Source organism: Macaca mulatta, chromosome 19 (genome assembly GCF_049350105.2).
Source record: "Macaca mulatta isolate MMU2019108-1 chromosome 19, T2T-MMU8v2.0, whole genome shotgun sequence".
In the NCBI taxonomy this organism is placed as follows: Eukaryota; Metazoa; Chordata; class Mammalia; order Primates; family Cercopithecidae; genus Macaca; species Macaca mulatta.
In genome coordinates, this window is record NC_133424.1 from 47990204 (window position 1) to 48014387 (window position 24184).

Consider the following 24184-nt stretch of genomic DNA (forward strand, 5'->3'; position numbering starts at 1 on the left):
AGGCCGAGGCAGGTGGATCACCTGAGGTAAGTTCGAGACCAGCCTAGCCAACATGGTGAAACCCCATCTCTGGCCGGGCACGGTGGCTCAAGCCTGTAATCCCAGCACTTTGGGAGGCCGAGACGGGCGAATCACGAGGTCAGGAGATCAAGACCATCCTGGCTGACACGGTGAAACCCCATCTCTACTAAAAAATACAAAAAACTAGCCGGGCAAGGTGGCAGGCGCCTGTAGTCCCAGCTACTCGGGAGGCTGAGCCAGGAGAATGGCGTGAACCTGGGAGGCAGAGCTTGCAGTGAGCTGAGATCTGGCCACTGCACCCCAGCCTGGGCGACAGAGTGAGACTCTGTCTCAAAAAAAAAAAAAAAAAAGATACCCCATCTCTACTAAAAATACAAAAATTAGCTGGGCATGGTGGTGGGCACCTATAATGCCAGTTCCTTCAAAGGCTGAGGCAGGAGAATTGCTTCAACTCGGGGGCAGAGGTTGCAGTGAGCCGGGATCACACCACTGCACTCCAGCCTGGGCGACAGAGTGAGACTCCATCTCAAAATAAATAAATAAATACATTTTTAAAAGTGTGTGTTGGGGGGTATTATGACTTTTCTCCATGTTTCTTAGGCCACAACCCTTACAATGGACCTTAAGGAAGAGACTCCTCAACCAATACCTGTATGGTGCTGCCTCCCTGACAGGCTGGGTTCTAAACAGCAGTGTCTTCCCCATCTGCTCAGTCCTTACTCACCTGGGCACCATCCTCCCAGGACGTCCCTTGAAACCATCCAGGGCTCTTTCCCTTGCTCCAGTAAGGAAATCACATCAGGCTTTGGGATACACAGACCTGTTTATAAGAAAAGAAGTAAGACGGCCAGCCATGGTGGCTCACTCCTGTAATCCCAGCATTTTGGAGGCCAAAATAGGTGGACTGCTTGAGGTCAGGAGTTTAAGACCAGCCTGACGAACATGGTGAAACCCTGTCTCTACTAAAAATACAAGAATTGGCCAGGCATGGTGGTGGATGCCTATAATCCCACCTACTCAGGAGGCTGAGGCATGAGAATCGCTTGAACCCGAGAGATGGAGGTTAGAGTGAACTGAGATCACGCCATTGCACTCCAGCCTGGGTGACAGAGTGAGACTTTGTCTCAAAAAAAAGAGAAAGAAAAGAAGTAAGACATACTCCTGTTGTTCCTGAATTCAAAGTTAGTCCCTTAGTCCTCATGAAGGACTAGAGAAAGGTGTAAAGGTCTGAAGCATGGAGAAGATGGAGGGACCCCAAAGAGCTGCCCATCTCTTAATCTACAAAACAAAACAATTCCCTAGGCAACAGGTAAAAATTCACCCAGACAATTAAAAGGTACACCCAAAATTCATGAGTTATTTGCGGATAGACATCCTTACCTAGTGAGACCAGGCTGCTGTAGTTCTCCATCATTACATCTCTGTATAAGTCCTTCTGAGCAGCGTCCAGGCACTCCCATTCCTCCTGAGAGAAGTGTATAAACAGATCCTGGAACATGACCAACCCCTGAAATGACAAACCCATGCAGCGCTGTTGAAATTAAAGGAAAGGTTTTTAAGATGAAGGAAGAGATAGAAGGGTGCTGAAGGATGGAAGAATATAGTGAGCAGACTGGATAGGATGAGAGTGGGGAAGAGTAAAAAAGTTAGTGTAACTTAAACAAAGTACCTCCATGTTCATGAATATTCCTGTTGCGACCGGCAAACCTCCTTCACAGAATGGGGCAATCCCAATATTCCATGGTTAGAGCTGAGAATGAATAAAACACATTGATATATTATTTCCTAAATAAATGAAACAGAGTACAAAAGCACACAGCAAGCTGTAGGCCAGGCAAAACTGAAAGAATATTACAGTAAACATCTGATATGCAAATTACTATTTACAACAAAAGCTTAATAAATAGGCACTCCTCCCTTACCACTTTCTTTCTTGTTATTTTTTTTCCTTCTTGCTTCATTTTTTTTTGTTTTCGTTTTGAGACAGGGTCTCGTTCTGTTGCCCAGGTTGGAGTGCAGTGGCATGATCACAGCTCACTGCAGCCTCAACTTCCCAAGCTCAGGTGATCCTCCCACCTCAGCCTTTGTGTTAGCTTTGACTATAGGCGTGCATGCCCAGCTAATGTTTTGTATTTTTAGTAGAAACGAGGTTTTGCCATTTGTTCGGGCTGCTTTCAAACTCCTGAGCTCAAGCAATCCACCTGCTTTGGCCTCCCAAAGTGCTGGAATTACAGGCATGAGCCACCACACCCAGCCTTTTCTCATTTCTTAAAGGAAGACAGGATCTTTCAAAACTATCTACAAAAAGTTTAAAAACCTCTATTGGCCGGGCGTGGTGGCTCAGGCCTATAATTCCAACACTTTGGGAGGCCAAGGCGGATGGATCACCTGAGGTCGGGAGTTTGAGACCAGCCCGACCAACATGGAGAGACCATTTTAGTCTCTACTAAAAATACAAAATCAGCCGGGGGTGGTGGCACATGCCTGTAATCCCAGGTACTTGGGAGGCTGAGGCAGGAGAATTGCTTGAACCTGGGAAGTTGAGGTAGCGGTGAGCCGAGATTGCACCACTGCACTCCAGCCTAGGCAATAAGAGCGAAACTCTGTCTCAAACAAAAACAATAAAAAACCTCTAATGCACTTCGCTAATTAGTACTTCCATAAAATAGTATAGCTAGCACTTCGATAATTAAATGTACATTGGCTGGGTGTGGTAACCCACACCTGTAATCACAGGTGGGCAACATGGCAAGACCCTATCTCTACAAAAATATGTATCATATACAAATTAGCCAGAGGTGGTGGGACATGCCTGTAGTCCCAGTAACTTGGGAGGCTGAGGTGGGAGGATTGCTTGAGCCCAGGAGGTTGAGGCTGCAGTGAGCTGTGATCCTGCCACTACACTCCAGCCTAGGCACCAGAGCAAGATGTGCCTCAAAAAAAAAAAAAAAAAAGTCAAGTTGGATGGCTCACGCCTGTAATCCCAACACTTTGCGAGGCTGAGTCGGGCAGATCACGAGGTCAAGAGATTAAGACCATCCTGGCCAACATGGTGAAACCCCGTCTTTACTAAAAATACAAAAATTAGCTGGGCGTGGTGGCACGCACCTGTAGTCCCAGCTGCTCGGGAGGCTGAGGCAGGAGAATTGCTTGAACCCAGAAGGTAGAGGTTGCAGTGAGCCAAGGTCACGCCACTGCATTCCAGCCTGGTGACAGATCGAGACTCCGTCTCAAAAAAAAAAAAAAAGAGTGGGTATCATGGTAGGAATAAACTGCACACAGGTCAGACAAAAGTTGCAAGGCATCTGCCAGTATAAACAAGTTTCCTGTGAGACACCTGGCCATGGGTCAGACACTTGAGCATTAGGCTGTTGGCCAGGAAAAATAAATGTCCAGTGAAAGGCTACTGTAAAGACCCACAAGCCCCTCCCCTAGAGCCCCATTAGGGTGAGACTAGAGTTTATACCCATTCTCCTGAGAGACCTCAAGGTCCAATTAGAAGAGAATTACAACATTTGTTATATAGAAGGCATTTTCCAAAGGGTAGTTCAAACATAAAAGATAGAGTCTTCCTTTGGATATAAAACAAAATCTCAAGATACGTTAAAACTGTTTTGCTTTTACTGAATAATTTTTGTGCATGTGTGTTGTTGCTTTAGCTGCAAGTGGCGAACAAGCTGTGATTTTCTTTTCTTTCCTTTCCCCCCTTTTTTTTCTCTTTGAGACAGTCTCGCTCTGTCACCCAGGCTGAAGTGCCTGATCTCGGCTCACTGCAACCTCAGCCTCTTGAAGCTGGGATTATAGGCGCCTGCCACCACACCCAGCTAATTTTTGTATTTTTAGTAGAGACGGGGTTTTACTGTGTTGCCGAGGCTGGTCTCGAACTCCTGGTCTCAAGTGATCCACCCACCTTGGCTCCCAAAGTACTGGGATTACAGGCGTGAGCCACCACGCCCGGCCAACTCTGATTTTCTAACTTGCCCCATGTATTAGGGTCATACTGGGAAAAAAAAACAAGTCAGAACCATTGGAGCCACGTGTACAGATGCGCAGTAGCCCTGCTAGCAACACTGCTGCTCGCTTCCGCTCTTAGGAGAGATGAGTTCAGCAGGTGTCTGCCCTTGCTCTAGCTGTCTCTGATTACCCCCAACAGATGCACAATCATTTCACTCCGTTAGTTTCACTTTGGATATCCCATCATTAGATTAAAACCAGCAGGCCAAAAAGCTAACTTGAGGAAATGCTTTCACATCCACAGCGGTCTCATAGGGGCAGTATCATTTGGTCATGACAGGACCGTGGTTGCAGGGGACAGAATGAAGCGTCATCCTTAACTGGCCATCCAATGTCATCAGCATGAACAGGAGGACTTTATATGATATTATCTGATGTTTTCTGAATTTGTATTTATTTACTTTTTTGAGACAGAGTCTCGTTCTCTCACCCAGGCTGGAGTGCAGTGGCGCAATCTCAGCTCACTGCAAGTTCTACCTCCCGGGTTCACGCCATTCTCCTGCCTCAGCCTCCTGAGTAGCTGGGACTACAGGTGCCCGCCACCACGCCCGGATAATTTTTTGTATGTTTTTAATAGAGACGGGGTTTTACCGTGTTAGCCAGGATGGTCTCGATCTTCTGATCTCGTGATCCACCTGCCTCCGCCTCCCAAAGTGCTGGGATTACAGGCCTAAGCCACTGCGCCCAGCTGTTTTCTGAATATTACCTTACAAATGCTGCTTTATTTATAACTAAAGAATAGGGACCCTGTCTTTTAAAGGTTTATATATCCTCAAGTAAAGGTTTTTCATATTAAATCCATTAATAATATCTAGTGGCTAACCTGGAAATTCCATTTCTAAGTACTTATCCAAAGTAAAGTTTTGTTTTTTTCTTTTTTTTTTTTTTGAGACGGAGTTTCACTCTTGTTGCCCAGGCTGGAGTGCAGTGGTGCGATTTTGGCTCACTGCAACCTCTGCCTCCTGGGTCCAAGCAATTCTCCTGCCTCAGCCTCCCAAGTAGCTGGGTTTACAGGCATGCGCCACTACACCTGGCTAATTTGGTATTTTTAGTAGAGATGCGGTTTCTCCATGTTGGTCAGGCTGGTCTCAAACTCCCGACCTCTGGTGATCGGCCCGCCTTGGCCTCCCAAAGTGCTGGGATTACAGGTGTGAGCCACCACGCCCAGCCAATAATTTTTTTTTTTTTTTTTTTGAGACAAGTCTCAATCTGTTGCCCAGGTTAGAGTACAGTGAGGTGATCACAGCTCACTGCAACCTCTGCCTCCTGCGTTCAAGTGATTCCTGTGCCTCAGCCATCAAAGTAGCTGGGAATACAGGTGCACACCACCACACCTGGCTAATTATTTTGGTATTTTTGGTAGAGACCGGGTTTCACCATGTTGGCCAGGCTGGTCTTGAACTCCTGGCTTCAAGCGATCCACTCCACTCGGCCTCTCTTTTTTTTTTTTTTTTTTTTGAGATGGAGTCTCGCTGTGTCACCCAGGCTGGAGTGCAGTGGCCAGATCTCAGCTCATTGCAAGCTCCGCCTCCCGGGTTTTTACACCATTCTCCTGCCTCAGCCTCCCGAGTAGCTGGGACTACAGGCGCCCGCCACCTCGCCCGGCTAGTTTTTTGTATTTTTTTTAGTAGAGACGAGGTTTCACCGTGTTAGCCAGGATGGTCTCGAACTCCTGACCTCGTGATCCGCCCGTCTCGGCCTCCCAAAGTGCTGGGATTACAGGCTTGAGCCACCGCGCCCAGCCACCACTCGGCCTCTCAAAGTGCTGGGATTACAGGCATGAGCCACTGAGCCAGGCCAGAGAATTTTAAAAGTATGAAGTTGTATGCAGAAGAATGTTCCTTGAAGACAAAACCAAAAAATCTGAAACGAATGTCTTGTTGCTAGATATATAATACAATACTTTTCAACGGAAAAGATATGCAATATTGAGGGAGACAGGCAAAAGAAAAAACAAGAAGAAGAAAAGGGAGAAAAAGAAAATTACTATTAGGACTTAACGCTATTTCTCCCCAGTCTGTTTTCCATACACAGAACAATACAGATGTGACCACAGTACACATGTAATTTTGTATTCCCCTTTACACTTTGATTTTTTTCTTATCATCAAAAACACCTTATATGTGGCATTTAAATGGCTTATAACTTTCCTAAATGGCTACTGCACTGTGTACTTAACCATTGTTTCCTTCTACTTATGATTTTTGCTGCAAATGTTTCCCCTCCAATCTGTCCACATTTAAATTCCTTCAAGGAAGTGGGCTGTATAGAAATTTTAATTTATGTGCATTTTACTGAAGCCTATCTTTTTCTTTGTGGTTTCATTTCTTACTTCTAAACTCGAATCTATTTGAATGTGATCAACCATTCCTTAAAATGAACACAAACACACAGGAAAAAATTGGGGAACTATGTCCATCAAAATATAAATATTTTAGCCACATGTGGTGGCTCATGCCTGTAGTCACAGCACTTTGGGAGGCCAAGAGGGGTAGATCATTTGAGGTCAGGAGTTCGAGACCAGCCTGATCAACACAGTGAAACCTGGTATCTACTTAATCCTAACACTTTGGGAGGCCGAGGCAGGTGGATCACAAGGCCATACTGGTTAACACGGTGAAACCCCATCTCAACTAAAAATCCAAAAATTAGCCGGGCGTAGTGGCGGGCGCCTGTAGTCCCAGCTACTCGGGAGGCTGAGGCAGGAGAATGGCGTGAACCCGGGAGGCAGAGCTTGCAGTGAGCTGAGATCGCCCCACTGCACTCCAGCATGGGTGACAGAGCGAGACTCCGTCTCAAAAAAAAAAAATACAAAAAAGGCCAGGGGCAGTGGCTCAAGCTTGTAATCCCAGCACTTTGGGAGGCTGAGGGCTGGGGGCGGGGGGGCAGATCACCTGAGGTCACGAGTTCGAGACCAGCCTGGCCAACATGGCGAAACCTTGTCTCTAATTAAAATACAAAAAGTAGCCAAGTGTGGTAGTGGGTGCCTGTAATCCCAGCTACTCAGGAGGCAGAGGCAGGAGAATCACTTGAGCCTGGGAGGTGGAGGTTGCAGTGAGCCAAGACCGTGCCACTGTACTCCAGCCTGGGCAACAGAGCGAGACTCCGTATCAAAATATAAATTAAAAAATATAAATAAATATAAAAACACAAAAAAGCCAGGCATAGTGGCTCATGCCTGTAATCCCAGCACTTTGGGAGGCCGAGGTGGGCAGATGACTTGAGTCAGGAGTTCCAGACCAGCCTGGCCAACATGGCGAAACCCTGTCTCTACTAAAAATACAAAAATTAGCTGGGTTTGGTGGCTTACACTTGTAATCCCCACTACTTGGGAGGCTGAGGCAGAAGAATCGCTTCAACCCGGGAGGCAGAGGTTGCAGTGAGTAGAGATCGTGCCATTGCCCTCCAGCCTGGGCAACAAGAGTGAAACTCCATCTCAAAAAAAAAAAAAAAAAGAATACAAAAAATCAGTGGGCTATGGTGGCGCATGCCTGTAATCTAGGCTACTCAGGAGGCTGAGGCAGGAGAATCGCTTGAACCTGAAAGGTGAAGATTACAGTGAGCTGAGATCGCACCACTGCACTCCAGCCTGGGTGACAAGAGTGAGAATCCGTATCAGAAAAAAAAAAAAAACAAACTTCTATTTGGGGGACCAAAAAAAAAAAAAAAACCAAAAATGGAACAGAAGGGACTTAAGGAAATTGAAAGTCAACAGGCTAATAATGCCAATAAACAATGATGGAGCAAAGAAATCCGTGTTGGCCAAATAACAGCAATGTGTTTTTTAATATTTTTTTGAAATTTAGACAAAGTTTTCCAGTACACTGAGACACTTCTACTATCAAGACTGTAATAGTGGCTGAGCACACTGGCTTATGCCTATAATCCCAGCACTTTGGGATGCCAAGGCAGGAGGATCGCTTTAGCCCAGAAGTTTAAGTCAAGCCTGCAAAAATAGTATAAAATAAAATAAAAGGCCGGGCGCGGTGGCTCAAGCCTGTAATCCCAGCACTCTGGGAGGCCGAGACGGGCGGATCACGAGGTCGGGAGATCGAGATCATCCTGGCTAACACGGTGAAACCCCGTCTCTACTAAAAAAAATACAAAAAACTAGCCGGGCGAGGTGGCGGGCGCCTGTAGTCCCAGCTACTCGGGAGGCTGAGGCAGGAGAATGGCGTGAACCCGGGAGGCGGAGCTTGCAGTGAGCTGAGATCCGGCCACTGCACTCCAGCCTGGGCGACAGAGCAAGACTCCGTCTCAAAAAAAAAAAAAAAAAAAAAAAAAAAAAAAAAAAAATAAATAAATAAATAAATAAATAAAAAAGCCAGGTATGGTGGTGTACATCTGTGAGCTGTGACTACCCTGCTGCACTCTAGCCTGGGTGACAGAGCAAGACCCTGTCTCAACAACAACAACAACAAAACTATAATAAAGAATAAATGACATTCAGGTAAGTGGAATATTAGGTGTTCAATAAACATACGTTATTCCCTCCCTATTTCCATAGACTCATCAATTTTATTTTATTTTATGTTTTTTTTTGAGATGGAGTCTCACTCTGTCGCCCAGGCTGGAGTGCAGTGGCGTGATCTCAGCTCGCTGCAAGCTCCACCTCCTGGGTTCACGCCATTCTCCTGCCTCAGTCTCCCGAGTAGCTGGGACTACAGGCGCCCGCCACCACGCCTGGCTAATTTTTTTTTTTTTTTAGTAGAGACGGGGTTTCACCACGTTAGCCAGGATGGTCTCAATCTCCTGACCTTGTGATCCACCCACCTCAGCCTCCCAAAGTGCTGGGATTACAGGCATGAGCCACCGCGCCCCGCCGAATCAATTTTTTTTAAAGAGAAATTTTGATTAGAATCTTTAAAAATATCAATACTTCTCTTTCCAAAAAAGGAGGATTTAAATGTAACAATTTCTTGAGTATTTCTATTTATTTTCATTGTTGCTTAATATTACTCATAATAATGAAAATGTATTTGCTCTCTTTCAAACACAGTTTTAATTAGTTGCACAGTATGCCACCTTATAGCCTGATGTACTTCAAATTTCCCTACCTAGGAAAGCTAAGTTTGGATATTATCATCTCAAGTATATTATAATCTCTGTCTTTAAATCTATCTAGGGTTCTACCTTTTCTGTAACCCTTAGTGAATCTCACTATAGTCCTCCTTCCCTTTAAAAATGCAGTGATAGGCTGGGTGCGGTGGCTCTTCCTTGTAATCCCAGCACTTTGGGAGGCTCAGGTGGGAAGATTGCTGGAGCTCAGGAGTTCAAGATCAGACTGGGCAACATGGCGAAACCCTGTCTGTGCAAAAAATACAAATTTTAGCCCAGCATGGTGCCATATGCCTGTAACTCAGCTCCTTGGGAGGCTGAGGTGCGAGGATCCCTTCAGCCCCGGAGGTCAAGGCTGTAGTATGCCACTATCCTGCCACTGCACTCCAGTCTGGGTAATAGACTGAGACCCTGTCTTAAAAAAAAGGCCGGGTTGGCCGGGCGCGGTGGCTCAAGCCTGTAATCCCAGCACTTTGGGAGGCCGAGACGGGCGGATCACGAGGTCAGGAGATCAAGACCATCCTGGCTAACACAGTGAAACCCCGTCTCTACTAAAAAAAAATACAAAAAAATAGCCGGGCGAAGTGGCGGGCGCCTGTAGTCCCTGCGACTCGGGAGGCTGAGGCAGGAGAATGGCGCAAACCCGGGAGGCGGAGCTTGCAGTGAGCTGAGATCCGGCCACTGCACTCCAGCCTGCGCGACAGCGCGAGACTCCGTCTCAAAAAAAAAAAAAAAAAAAAAAAAAAAAGGCCGGGTGTGGCGGCTCACACCTGTAATCCCAGCACTTTGGGAGGCCAAAGTGGGTGGATCACCTGAGATCAGGAGTTCATGACTGGCCTGGCCAACATGGTAAAACCCTGTAAAAAATTGGTTGGGTGTGGTGGTGGACACCTGTAATCCCAGCTACTCAGGAAGATGAAACAGGAGAATCACTTGAACCTGGGAGGCAGAGGCTGCAGTGGGCAGAGTGAGACTCTGTCTCAGAAAAAAAAAAAAAAAAAGAAAAAGAAAAAAAAGAAAAAAGAAAAAAAAAGGAAAAAAGAAAAGAGAAAATCAGTGATAGGTGAGGTAGCTCATCCCTGTAATCCTAGCACTTTGGAGGCAGAGGTGGGAGGATCACTTGAACTCAGGAGTTCAAGACCAGTCCAGGCAACATAGTGAGTCTTCTTCTCTACTGAAAATTATTTTTAATTATGCCAGAGTGCTGGTGTGTACCTCTGGTTTCAGCTTATTTGGCAGGCTGAGGTAGGAGAATCACTTGAGCACAGGAGATCAAGGCTGCAATGAGCCGAGATCGTACCACTGCACTCCAGCCTGGGAGACAGAGTGAGACCCTACCTCAAAAATAAAAATAAATAAATAAATAAAAATTCAGCAATGGGGTTGATGGATTCGAGGTTGAGAACCCCCAATGTGAACCCATTTGGAAAAAACTCAAACTGTGTTTCTTCCTCTGCTTCACACCAAAACCACAACAATCAACCCAGAAGACTTCTGTGGCCTCAAAATATGAGATTTCTCTCCATCAACAGCAAGGAATCAGTTCTGCAGCAGACACCAGCTGGGTGTCCACCAATTCGATTCTAACACTATACACCATGACATAGCGTCACCCCACAGGTTGAAGTCTCAGCCCCCAAAACTGCTCCCCTTTCAGACACCAGTCACAAGTCCCAGCCTCTAGAACTTCTGACTGACAGGTTCAATTCGGGGTTCCTACGACCCCCTCTTTGGGTTAGATTAATTTGCTAGAATAAAATGGCTCACGGACCCTCAGGGAAACACATTTACTGGCTGATTATAAGGATATTCCAAAGGATACAGATGAAGAGATGCCTACGGTGACGTATGTGGAAAGGGGCACAGACCTTCCATGCCCTCCCTGGGCACGACCCTCCAGGAACCTCCATGTATTAGGCTCTCTGGAAGCTCTCCAAATACACTCCTTTTGGGTTTGTAAGGAGGCTTCATTACGCAGGCATGATTGATTAAACCATTGGCCACTTGCCATCAACTTAATCCTCAGTTCCCTCCACTCCCCAGGGGTGGGAGGGTAGGGGCTGAAGTCCCAACCCTCTAATCCTGCCTTGGTCTTTCTGATGACCAGCCCCCATCCTGAAGCTATCGGTCAATTGCTGACATATAAAAACCCAAAGGCTGGGTGCGGTGGCTCATGCCTGTAATCCCAGCACTTTGGGAGGCCAAGGCAGGCAGATCACCTGAGGTTAGGAGTTGGAGACCAGACTGGCCCACATGGTGAAACCCTGTCTCTACTGAAAAAACAAATACAAAAATTAGCCAGCGTGGTGGCGCATTCCTGTAGTCCCAGCTACTTGGGAGGGTGAGGCAGAAGAACTGCTTGAACCCGGAAGGCAGAGGTTGCAGTGAGTGCAGATCGCGCCACTGCACTACAGCCTGGGTGACAGAGCTAGACTTCATCAAAAAAAAAAAAAAAAAAAAAAAGAAAAGAAAAGAAAAAAAAAAAAGCCAGTACTTAGGAGATTCCAAGGATTTTAGGAGTTGTATGCGAGGAAATAGGGACAAAGACCAAATCTGTATTTGAGAAAATCACAGAACCGTATGAGCATTTAATTCAATACAGACATGGAAACTGGCCGAAGCATTTACTCACAGATGACTGGGCAAATCCCTGGTCCTACTGGTACAAACTATTGATCAAGCCCCCAATCTCATTCCTACCCTAAAATACAGCAAAGCAAAAGATCTTATTACCTATTTGGACTGAGATTAACACCATCCCATAAACTGCATGGCTTTCAATCCCAGGGCTACGGTGTGTGATGCCACATAGAATATGCACTAATCTCTCCAGCAATTGAGTTGTTAGGGTAAAGGCTCTTTTTGCCTTCTTTCTCTCACGGCCAAGAAAATTAAGGAACATGGACACAAAGGATGAGGTCGGAGCGGACGTTTAATAAGCAAAAGAAGAAAGCTCTGTCCAGCGGAGGGGACCCGAAAGAGGGCTGCCAACTAGGAGGCTGAATCTGGGGCTTTTATGAACTGGAAAGGGGAGGAATCTGCTGACTGGTCGGTCTGTGGGCTGTCTGGGAGAAAGCACTACTCAACTTGGCCCTGGAACCTTAGCCCAGGACCAATCAGGGGCTGAAGTGAAAGTTTGGCGCAGGACCAATCAGGGGCTGAAGTGAAAGTTTGGCGCAGGACCAATCAGGGGCTGAAGTGAAAGTTTGGCCCAGGACCAATCAGGGGCTGAAGTGAAAGCTTGGCTCGGAACCAATCAGGGACTGAAGTTATGATTCAAAGAGGCTGGGCTCAGTCTAAAGCATATCCAAAAAAGGAAGTGGCCGCCGGAACCTGTTAGTCCAAGCTGCACCATTTTGTAAGCCCCCACCATTTCACAGATCCTGGTCAGAGGGAAACATTCCACTGTGGTTTGGGCTGTGAAAAACATCCTTCCCAACCGCCTGACTTCCTTATCACATCCTGCTGGGCAAAGGCCCAAGAAACATCCTTATAAACATTCTCCCAGGCAACAAGCCATACCGCCCAGACCCCTCCTGCTCAGGCCTGTAGTTACCCCAGCCAGTGAGCGGCAGTGGGCTCTGGGATTTAGTTGGTCCCCGCCATAGAGCCGCCAACTCTCTCTTTCTTTAACCCTCACCTTCCCTTCAAAATCTAACACCCCACCGTGTACATGCCCACAAAAGAAGCGACTATTTCCTGGAAGCCCGCTGGTCACACAAAGGACAAAGGCGTTTCTATGTTGGGCCTCGGTCCCTTATCAGCGCAGCTGAGGAATGTCTTTAGAACAACCCCCTGTGCGAGTTTTCCTTATCTGTGCCTGCAGCCTGATTTTTCTGGCTGTTTCTCTGTTTAAAGGAGTTTTATCAAGGACCCACTCTAACTGCCTAACGGGTTTTTTTCTCTCAAGGGGACACACAAAGCCCCAATCGCACACACACCTCCCTATATCCACTTCCCCACTGCCTCACAGCCAATCGCACTTTCCTCTCTCACACACACCAAGGGGCCTCACACACACCAAGGGGTCTCTCACACACACCAAGGGGCCACACAAATTGCACCTGCACAGCCACAGACCTGCAACTCACGCACACACGGTACAGCACACACAGGTAAAGTCAAACACCCACCCCGGGACACGCAGTCCAACCACCCAGTCACCGGTTCTCCACATCCGCACGCGCCACAAGGCTCGTTCGGGACACACATCCACTCCGGGCGCGCACAGTCACAAGCGCCCACCTGATCACCCAGAGTCAGCACCACACAGCCACAGTCACAGACTACGAAGACCCGCGGCAACCATGGCGATCACACACGCAAAATCTTCTCCTCAGCCCTCCACACACAAAATGACCGGAGCCGGATTCCTCACCCTCAGCTTTCCGCGGCAGCTAATTCGGCACAGCAAACGGTCCCGCCACCTGGCTAAGAGGAAGCCGAAATCTCGCGAGACGTGGTGTTGGCCTGCGGGATCCTCTGGGAAATGTAGTCCAGAGCCCTACTGCGGGCTTCCCTACACCTCTCATCGCCAAGCCGGGCTTGTTTCCATTTACCGCTCCTCTGCACCGAGGATCGCAGAGCCCTCATGCCGAGCGGCTCGCTATGGGGCTGGCTCGCCCGCTAGACTGGCCAGGCCTGATTATCCCTGGCAGCTCTGTTATCTGGGGTACGACGCAGGAAAACGTGCTTCCGGTTCTCGGCGGAAGGAGCTGCAAGCGGTAGAACCGATGGGAAATGTAGTCCGGGGCAGAGACACGGTCAACCCAGCCACGATGCGAGCCAAAGCATTCTTCGCTCCAAGCCTGGTCCTGGCTGTTAGTTTGGAACTCACATACCCAGATGCTAACTCGCCCTCAGAATGCAGAGGGGATGAAACACTGAGTGGACAGTTCAATCTGTATATGGGTGAGTCCAGGGCTTAGTCTGCATTGCGCTGAAAATGAAGGTGAAGGTGGAGATGGGACCTGATAGTCTCGTCCCGGATCGGGTTGAAGAAGCGGAAGGAAAGGAATCAAAATCGTGGATGGGATGAGATTGTGCGCGGATGCTCTCTGGGAGCGGTTCGTGGGCGACGAGGGCCCGAAGATGCTGCCTTGTGATCGCAGGTGTGAGTGGAAGCTGTGTGAGTGTCAACGTGGGTTGCCTGTTTGGGAGACCAGCATTGTATCTTTGTATCAGGTAGTCACCTTGGAGCCAGGTATTTGTAAAATTATGATAAAAGGGCATCATTCTGGAGCATCGATTTTATTTGGAGGTTGACAGGAGAGGGAAAAACAACCCTAATATCTGATAAACAACATAAATAGATTTTTATGTTAAAATAGTTATATTTATTCTGGGCTAGAATGCAAATCCAACATGCCTTTTAAAGCAAGAAAGAATATTTCTTTTTGTATATATACAAAGTCAAAGGTATTATTTTTATACACTTATTACGAAACATATAAATAGTAAACCAAGCCTAAGAATATAAAGAGTAGAGTCCAGCTTTAATTAATTGAATGTAAATTTAAAAAGAAGTATCTAATAAATAGTCCTTTTCACACATCGGAAAGCCAATTTCGGTATTTTTAAAAAAACTCAAATTACAAAGTAACAGATATCTAGTGTCTTAGCAACTTTAAGATCAGTACTAATCATTAAGCCAGCTTATATGCTAATATGATACATGAAAAAGCCTGTATTTTACAAATAGCAAACCACTAAAACTTTAACTTTCCACAGAAGCCATTGTTTTACACCAATAATTATGTTAAAGATCAAGTCAGGCTAAAAGTTTTTTTTTTTTTTTTGAGACGGAGTCTCGCTCTGTCGCCCAGGCTGGAGTGCAGTAGCGCGATCTCGGCTCGCTGCAAGCTCCGCCTCCCGAGTTCAGGCCATTCTCCTGCCTCAGCCGCCCGAGTACCGGGGACTACAGACGCCTGGAACAACGCCTGGCTAATTTTTTGTATTTTTAGTAGAGACGGGATTTCACCGTGTTAGCCAGGACGGTCTCGATCTCCTGACCTCGTGATCCGCCAGCCTTGGCCTCCCAAAGTGCTGGGATTACAGGCGTGAGCCACCGCGCCTGGCCCCAGGCTAAAAGTATTTAATGAGTATTGAATCCATTAAAACTTGGCAAATTTCTCCACGAAGGTAGAATTTTAATTTCTGTTTAAATAATGGATAGATGGTACACCCTTGTGAGGGTGTACTGTAAGTACTTCTAAGGAGCTTTATTAGACTGATCCTAAATTATGTACCTAGTAAAAGATGTACCAATGTCTACTTTGGAATAAGAAATTATTCCTTTTTTGAGCAAGGATTAAGCAGAAACTGAAAGTGTAGTTTATAGCCTCTTACATAAAGTAGATGGGCACCCCTCACAAACAAACCAATATCCTGGCTTCTTAAATCTCAACATTAATCTAAGTAATGTATAGCATGCTCCTGTCCAATCGTTCCCGCTAATTTGTAGTCTTCTCAGATCGATGCTTCATTTTAGTCACACATTTCTATCCTGCAAGACTGGGTATCTGGGTTTTTTGCCTGGTTTTATAACACTAGGCAGGTTTGGCCTTACTCAAAATGTAAGATTGCAAAAGGCCTATGTTTTACCTCAACGATACCGCTTCAGGAAATGGTCTGTATTTCCAGCAGAAAAGTGGTATCTAACTCTCATGATGGTTTCTAGCAACTGGATAGATACCTGGGTCTTTGCGGCCCGTGATGCAGCCTAACAATAGAGCACCTTGTGTGGTCAGCTAGGTCTGCTAAATCAACGGAACATCCATGTTTCAGATTTATTTTTTATTTTTATGTTTGTTTGTTTGTTTTTGAGACGGAGTCTCGCTCTCTTTTCCATACAAGGGGTGGCCTCTGCGAAGTTAACTGCTTTGTAGGGTGGGAAGAAGATTGCCTTTCCTTTGATCTGCATGTTTTAAGGGAAATGCCACATACACCTACAGGAGCTTATCTTTTTTTTTTTTTTTTTGAGACGGAGTCTCGCTCTGTCGCCCAGGCTGGAGTGCAGTGACCGGATCTCAGCTCACTGCAAGCTCCGCCTCCCGGGTTTACGCCATTCTCCTGCCTCAGCCTACCGAGTAGCTGGGACTACAGGCGCCCGCCACCTCGCCCGGCTAGTTTTTTGTATTTTTTAGTAGAGACGGGGTTTCACCGGGTTAGCCAGGATGGTCTCGATCTCCTGACCTCGTGATCCGCCCGTCTCGGCCTCCGAAAGTGCTGGGATTACAGGCTTGAGCCACCGCGCCCGGCCGGTTTTTTTTGTTTTTTTTTTGACACGGAGTCTCGCTCAGTCGCCCAGGCTGGAGTGCAGTGGCCCAATCTCGGCTCACTGCAAGCTCCGCCTCCCGGGTTCATGCCATTCTCCTGCCTCAGCCTCCCGAGTAGCTGGGACTACAGCCGCCCGCCACCACGCCCGGCTCATTTTGTTTTGCATTTTTTAGTAGAGACGGGGTTTCACAGTGTTAGCCAGGATGGCCTCGATCTCCTGACCTCGTGATCCGTCCGCCTCGGCCTCCCAAAGTGCTGGGATTACAGGCGTGAGCCACCGCGCCGGGCCAGGAGCTTATCAATAATAGACAAGGCTCACTTTCAAAGTCTTTCAGGAGATAAACTGGAGGGGAAGACGAACGGCAGGAGGGTGAAGAGGAAGCTGAATGACCGTGCAAACACCCCCAACTCAAATCCGGGTGGTTACCGCAGAGTGAATAACGATAGGTACGATTTCGTGGAAGGCAACGTCCTTTGAAAGGGCTCCCAGAGCTTCAAGGCCCCCTCCCCTGATGAACGAGTAAGTCAGGCAGGCCCAGCTCCACTTCACGGATGGCAAAACTGAGGTACGAGGGGGCGAGATGACTGGCCCGAGGCCTCGCTGAAAGATCGGAGGCGGAGCGGAGAACCAGAAGCACCGCTTCCCTCAGGCTGATGCTCTAATCTCGGCTCCCCCCGCCCCTACGTTGGCGTAGACGGCCTCCGCCCCCCGACTCACACACACACCCTCCCCCGGGAACGGCAAGTCTCCTCGGGTTCCAAGGACGCGGTCAAACGACCAGAGGCCCCAGGCGCTCTCGCGGTGATTTGCGCAGAGCGTTGGGAGCGTGCGTGCCTCCAGTCCAACATGGCGGCGGCAGAGGCTGGCCCAGCGCTCCAGGCTTCCTTCGGGGCCGGAGGCTTCTCCTCAGGGTCCTCGGGTAGGTGGGAAGACAGTGCAGCCCCGCCAGGCCTTTCTTGTCGCTGCCGCTGCTCACTGAAGGAGTCACCTACCCGACAAGACTAACGGCTGTGGCTGCGGCGCGGAGGCCCCACAGCCCGCCGAGAACCAGGAATACGAGAGCCAGGCGGCGCCGCGGCCGGAGCTGTACTGAGCAAGAAAGAAGATTTCAAAGTAATTTATTGTTATGAGATCCGTGCTTTTATCTTAGACTCCCAATGATAGGCACATACTCTCCTCTGTACATTTAATGAAACTACTAAAATGTTTCGATTTAAATCTTCCACCTATTTGTTTTCTGTGTATCCTACCTGTTCACGACCTTGACATTTTCAAAGAATACAGGTTACTTATTTTGTTTTTGGTGATGGTGAGTTTTCGGGGGTTTTGTTTTTTGGTTTTAGTTTTGGAGACAGGGCTTTGCTCTATCGCCCAGGCTGGAATACAATGGCGCGATGATAGCTCACTGCAGCCTCGAACTCCTGAGCTCAAGGGACCCTCTTGCTTCAGCCTCCTGAGTAGCTGGGACTACAGGCCTGCGCCATCACGCCTGGCTAATTTTTTATTTTTTGTAGAGATGGGGTGTTGCTATGTTGCCCAGTGTGGTCTCAAACTCTTGGGCTCAAGAGATCCACCCACTTCTGCTGCCCCAAGTGCTAGGAGTACAGGCACGAGCCACCGCGCCGGGACAGTTATTTTGTAGAGTGTTCTTTAATTTGGATGTACCTCATCTTTTATACATCTTTGGAAGGAATACCATATAATTAATGCGGTTTATCCCATCAGGAGACACACAGTGTCAATGTGTTCCATTTTTGATGATGTTAACTTTTATTACTTAGTGAAGATAATTCTAAGAGTTTTCACCACTGTAGGGTGAATAAATTAGTATTTGGGATTCATCAATGAATAAGTAAAAAGAAGCCAGCTGGCGAAAGAACTGAGTTGGGAGGATGGCTTGAGCCTGGGAGGTCGAGGTTGCAGTGAGCTGTGATGGCACCACTGCATTCCAGCCTGGGTGACACCACAAGACCCTGTCTCAAAAAAAATTAAATAAATAAATAGATACCCAGCACCTGATCATCTCGGGAATTTCCTGTGCCTCTTTCTTATATTGGGTCACTGGTTTCTTGGAGCTTATGTCTTTTTTTTTTTTTTTTCTTGGTTTAGCTTCTCATTTTTGTAAAAAGCACATTCTTATTTTGTTTACTTTGATAAAAGTGAATTTGGGATAAAAGTCTGGGATCCTTATAAGCTTGACAGTGTCTGTATTCTACCTTTTTTGGTTGATAACTAGGTTTGAAATTTTAGGTTGAATGTGGTTTTCACTTAGAATTTTGAATTATATAACACTGCCTGCTAGCTAACAGTGTTTATCTTAAAATATGATTACAATTTGATTTGTGTTGTGTTACTGTTCTTTGTCTTTTAAAGCATTTAGCCGGGCGCGGTGGCTCAAGCCTGTAATCCCAGCACTTTGGGAGGCCGAGACGGGCGGATCACGAGGTCAGGAGATCGAGACCATCCTGGCTAACACGGTGAAACCCCGTCTCTACTACAAAATATAAAAAAACTAGCCGGGCGAGGTGGCGGGCGCCTGTAGTCCCAGCTACTCGGGAGGCTGAGGCAGGAGAATGGGGTGAACCCAGGAGGCGGAGCTTGCAGTGAGCTGAGATCCGGCCACTGCACTCCAGCCTGGGCGACAGAGCGAGACTCCGTCTCAAAAAAAAAAAAAAAAAAAAAAAAAAAAGCATTTAAAGGCCAGGCTCAGTGACTCATGCCTGTAAATCCCAGAACTTTGGGAGTCCGAGGCAGGAGGATTGCTTGAGTTCAGGAGTTCAAAACCGGCCTGGACAACATAAGGAGACTGTTTTTATAAAAGTAAAAATAGACCGGGCGTGGTGGCTCACACCTGTAATCCCAGCACTTTCGGAGGTCGAGGTGGGCAGATCACCTGAAGTCAAGAGTTTGAGACCAGCCTGGCCAACATGGTGAAACCCCATCTCTACTAAAAATACAAAATATTAGTTGGGTGAGGTGGCATGCACCTGTAGTCCCAGCTACTCAGGAGGCTGAGGTAGGAGAATCTCTTGAACCCAGGAGCCATGGTTGCAGTTGAGCCAAGATCACGCCACTGGACTCCAGCCTGGTTGACAGAGTGAGACCCTGCCTCAATAATAATAATAATAATTACAAAAACATTTAAAATTGTCTCTTCATACTAGTTTTCTGAAATTTCACAGAAATGTATTTTAGTGTGGTTCTTGTTTCTTTCATTGTACAAGGTGCTCAGTGGACCTTTGTATTAATATTTTGAAGACTCATGATCTGTTTCTAGAAATTGCCTTTTGTTTGTTCTGTGAAGGTTTCTTCCATTCATTTTTCTCTCTTTCTTTCTGAAATGCCTTTTAGTTGGATGTTGTAATTTCTCACTTCATCTGGTAGTTTTGTTATCTTTCATCACTTTTTTTCTTTTTTTTGAGATGGAGTCTCTGCTGTTGCCAGGCTGGAGTACTGTGGCGCGATCTCGGCTCACTGCAACCTCCGACTTCTTGGTTCAAGCAATTCTCCTGCCTTAGCCTCCTGAGTAGCTGGGATTATAGGCACCCGCCACCACGCCTGGCTAATTTTTGTATTTTTAGTAGAGATGGAGTTTCACCATGTTAGCCAAGTTGGTCTCAATCGCTTGACCTCGTGATCCATCCGCCTCAGCCTCCCAAAGTGCTGGGATTACAGGTGTGAGCCACTGCTCTCAGCCATGCATTGTCTCTTTTCTCATTATTTATAGCATTGTTTTGCAGCAGACTTGTTGGAGTCACACATTTGTTACTATCCAATTATTATTGTTGTTATTTGGGACAGCCTTTTGCTCTGTCGCCCAGGCTGGAGTGCAATGCTGCATTCCTAGCTCACTGCAGCCTCAACCTCCTGGGCTCAAGTGATTCTCCCACCTCAGCCTCTCAAGTAGCTAGGACCACAGGTATGTGCCACCACACCTAGCTAATTTTCTTATTTTTTATAGAGATGGGATTTCACCGTCTCCAGGTTGGTGTCAAACTCCTAGGCTCAAGCTATCTGACTGCATCAGCCTCCTAAAGTGCTGGGATTACAGGTGTGAGCCACTGTACCCAGCCCAACTATCATCATATTTATTATTATTATTATTTGAGACGGAGTCTCACTCTGTCACCCAGGCCGGAGTGCAGTGGTATGATCTCAGCTCACTGCAGCCTCCACCCCCCGGGTTCAAGCGATTCTCCTGACTCAGGCTCCCGAGTAGCTGGGATTACAGGTGCCTGCCACCGTGCCCAGCTAATTTTTGTATTTTTAGTAGAGACGGCGTTTCACAATCTTGGCCAGGCTGGTGTTGAACTCCTGACCTTGTGATCCACCCGCCTCGGCTTCCCAACGTGCTGGGATTACAGGTGTGAGCCACCGCGCCTGGCCACTATCTTATTATTAAATAATGTTACGGCCGGGCGCGGTGGCTCACGCCTGTAATCCCAGCACTTTGGGAGGCCGAGGCGGGCGGATCACAAGGTCAGGAGATCGAGACCACGGTGAAACCCCGTCTCTACTAAAAATACAAAAAATTAGCCGGGCGCGGTTGTGGGCGCCTGTAGTCCCAGCTACTCGGGAGGCTGAGGCAGGAGAATGGCGTGAACCCGGGAGGCGGAGCTTGCAGTGAGCCGAGATCGCGCCACTGCACTCCAGCCTGGGCCACAGAGCGAGACTCCGTCTCAAAAAAAAAAAAAAAAAAAAAAAAAAATAAAATAATGTTACATGCAGTGTCTTTGGGGAGAGAAGTCAGTTTTCGGAGACAGACTGCTCATTTCCTGATTTGTTCATTTTAATTCAAATAGTAAAAGCTTTAGAAAGGCAGGAGGATTGCTTGACTCCAGGAGTTCAAGACCAGCCTGGGTAACAAAGCAAGACCCCATCTCTACAAAAAATACTTTTTTTTTTTTTTTTTTTTTTTTTTGAGACTGAGTCTGGCTCTGTCGCCCAGGCTGGAGTGCAGTGGCCGGATCTCAGCTCACTGCAAGCTCCGCCTCCCGGGTTTACGCCATTCTCCTGCCTCAGCCTCCGGAGTAGCTGGGACCACAGGCGCCCGCCACCTCGCCCGGCTAGTTTTTTGTATTTTTTAGTAGAGACGGGGTTTCACCGTGTTAGCCAGGATGGTCTCGATCTCCTGACCTTGTGATCCGCCCGTCTCAGCCTCCCAAAGTGCTGGGATTACAGGCTTGAGCCACCGTGCCCGGCTAAAAAATACTTTTTAAATTAGCCAGGCCTTGTAGTATGTACCTTTAGTATCGGCTACTGGGAAAGCTGAGTTGCGGGGATCTCTTGGGGCCAGGAGTTGAAGGCCACGGTGAGCTATGATTGCACCACTTCACTCCATCCTGTGTAACAGAGTGAGACTCTGCCTCAATCAATCAGTAAAGATACTTATCAAAAGTAAGTAGACATGCAGGCAGATCACCTGAGGTCAGGAGTTCAAGACCATCCTGTCCAGCACAGTGAAACCCTGCCTCTACTAAAAATACAAAAATTAGCCGGGCGTGGTTGTGGCCGCCTGTAATCTCAGCTGCTCGGGAGTCTGGGGCAGGAGAATCACTTGAACCTGGAAGACAGAGGTTGCAGTGAGCTGAGAGCGCACCACTGCACTCCAGCCCGGGTGACAGAGCAAAACTCCATCTCAAAAAGAAAAGTAAGCAGACATGCCTGCTGCCTACATGAGGTTTACATTCTAGTCTGGGAGGAAAAAAAAAGATTTTAAAGTAAAAGAGAAAATGAGGTAATTTTATATTGTGATCAATACTGTGAAATAAATCAATAGGTGGTATAAGCAGTAACTTGAGGGATACTTCCCGTAGCATTGGTAGGACAGATGTTGAGCTTTGGTCAGCAGTGTAGAAGGGTATTCCAAGCAGAGGCACAGTTACACTAAAGACCCTGAAAAATCAGAGAGCACTTAGAGCATTCCAGAAACAGAAAGCAGCCTGGTGTGACTGAAGCTTAGCAAGTGAGTAGAAAATTAGTTTAGATTTAGGATGTAGAAGTCGGCATTTTCCATATCATATGAGGAGATGATAGTGCTGAGATTACAGGTGTGAGCCACTGCACCCAGTCCCACACCAAGTTTTTACAGCGGCAAGAATAGATGTTCTGCTACGGTCAGTGTCTAAGTATTTTACAAACAATATCTCTTCTTCTAGTTTGCAGTCATTATTGAAATAACAAACATGTCCTATTGTCAGGCCTTACTGTCAGTAACTGGTTTCATTAATCTGAGTAGGAAACTTACTTGATTTATCAGCTACTCTTTGGTATTACCTGACATCTCATTAATGCATCTTTGAATTGAATTATTGCTCAGTAGGAGTGATCATTAAATAGTGGCAATGTGATACATCACTACTGAAGTTATGGTCTCACATGTGGGTCCTATGTCAGTTTCAGCAACTATATAAGCACTACAGGGTTTTACAATGATTTCTGCAATTTTTTTTTTTTTTTTTTTTTTCTGAGACAGAGTCTTGCTCTGTCAGTCAGGCTGGAGTGCAGTGGCATGATCTCAGCTCACTGCAACCTCCATCTCCCGGGTTGAAGTGATTCTCCTTGCCTCAGCCTCCAGAGTAGCTGGGATTACAGATGTGTGCCACCATGCCTGGCTAATTTTTGTATTTTTAGTAGAGGTGGGGTTTCCGCATGTTGGCCAGGCTGGTCTTGAACTCCTGACCTCAGGTGACCTGCCTGCCTCAGCCTCCCAGCCGATTTCTGCAATTTTATAAGGCAATAATTTCATCATAATTTGTTTGCTTATCCTTTTTTTTTTTTTTTTTTTTTTTTTTTCTGAGACCGAGTGTCACTCTATCATCCAGGCTGGAGTGTGGTGCTGCAGTCTTGGCTCACTGCAACCTCCGCCTCTCAGGTTCAAGTGAGTCTTCTGCCTCAGCCTCCCGAGTACCTGGAATTACAGGTGCACACACCATGCCCAGCTAGTTTTTGTGTTTTTAGTAGAAACAAAGTTTCACCATATTGCCCAGGCTGGTCTCCAACTCCTGGGCTCAAGGGATCCACCCACCTCAGCCTCCCAAAGTGCTGGGATTAAAGGTGTGAGCCACCTCACCTGGCCACTTGTCCTTAGTAAATAAGGAAGTAGCAGTGTTACAGTTCAAAATTCTGTTTTAAACTTTTTAAATATTCTGCTTCTCGACTTTATCAGGATGTTTCTTTTTCCAATGATCCACAAATCTTAATGGTTTCATAGCCCTGTTTGTAAAACAAAACAAAACAAAACTGTTATTCATAAGAAACAAGCTGTTTTGAGTTAAATGGGGTTTTCAGTAAAACTGTAAGCTAGGTCGGGCGTGGTAGCTCACGCCTGTATCCTAACACTTTGGGAGGCCGAGGTAGGTGAATTGCCTGAACTCAGGAGTTCGAGACCAGCCTAGGCAACAGGGTGAAACCCCGTCTTTACTAAAATACAAAAAATTAGCTGGGTCTGGCAGCATGCATCTATAGTCCCTGCTACTCAGGAGGCCGAGGGAGGAGACTTGCTAGAACCCAGGAGGCAGAAGTTGCAGTCAGCTGAGATCATGTCACTGCACTCCAGCCTGGGCAACAGGGTGAGACTCCGTGTCAAAAAACAAAAACAAAAACAAAAAAACCCGTAAGCCAGATATTCATTCATTCAGATGTAGTCAACGTTTTTCATTTTCAGCCCTTAACACAATTAATGCTAGGTTGAATTATTTTCATAATATAAACTAGTTTACGTAATTCCCAAAGCACTGAGGATCAATCATAAATACTATCCACAAGGCAGCCAATAGACACACACAGACCACCTCTCATATAACTTTGGGA

The 24184-nt window shown here is 46.9% G+C and overlaps 1 protein-coding gene and 2 long non-coding RNA genes across 5 annotated transcripts in view; 1 reads left to right on the forward strand and 2 right to left on the reverse strand.

Moving 5' to 3' along the window:
- Positions 1–13532, reverse strand: part of ZNF850 (zinc finger protein 850) — a 34168-nt gene extending 20636 nt beyond the window's left edge. For all 3 annotated transcript variants that reach the window (XM_077982391.1, XM_015123580.3, XM_077982390.1), the window contains exons 1-4: positions 13472–13532; positions 1691–1771; positions 1402–1528; positions 746–841 (exon numbers count right to left, since the gene is read on the reverse strand). In XM_077982391.1, the coding sequence (XP_077838517.1) occupies positions 746–841; positions 1402–1528; positions 1691–1702 (235 nt within the window). In that variant the 5' untranslated portion in view covers positions 1703–1771; positions 13472–13532. The remainder of the gene's footprint in view (positions 1–745; positions 842–1401; positions 1529–1690; positions 1772–13471) is intronic.
- Positions 3108–17676, forward strand: ZNF850-DT (ZNF850 divergent transcript). The gene is made up of 3 exons (XR_013410597.1): positions 3108–3874; positions 11304–14004; positions 16707–17676. It is a non-coding gene; the product is annotated as a ZNF850 divergent transcript (long non-coding RNA).
- Positions 17226–23587, reverse strand: LOC144337458 (uncharacterized). The gene is made up of 2 exons (XR_013410621.1): positions 23445–23587; positions 17226–17456 (listed from the first exon to the last, which is right to left on the reverse strand). It is a non-coding gene; the product is annotated as an uncharacterized LOC144337458 (long non-coding RNA).
- Between the last annotated feature and the right edge of the window lie 597 nt (positions 23588–24184).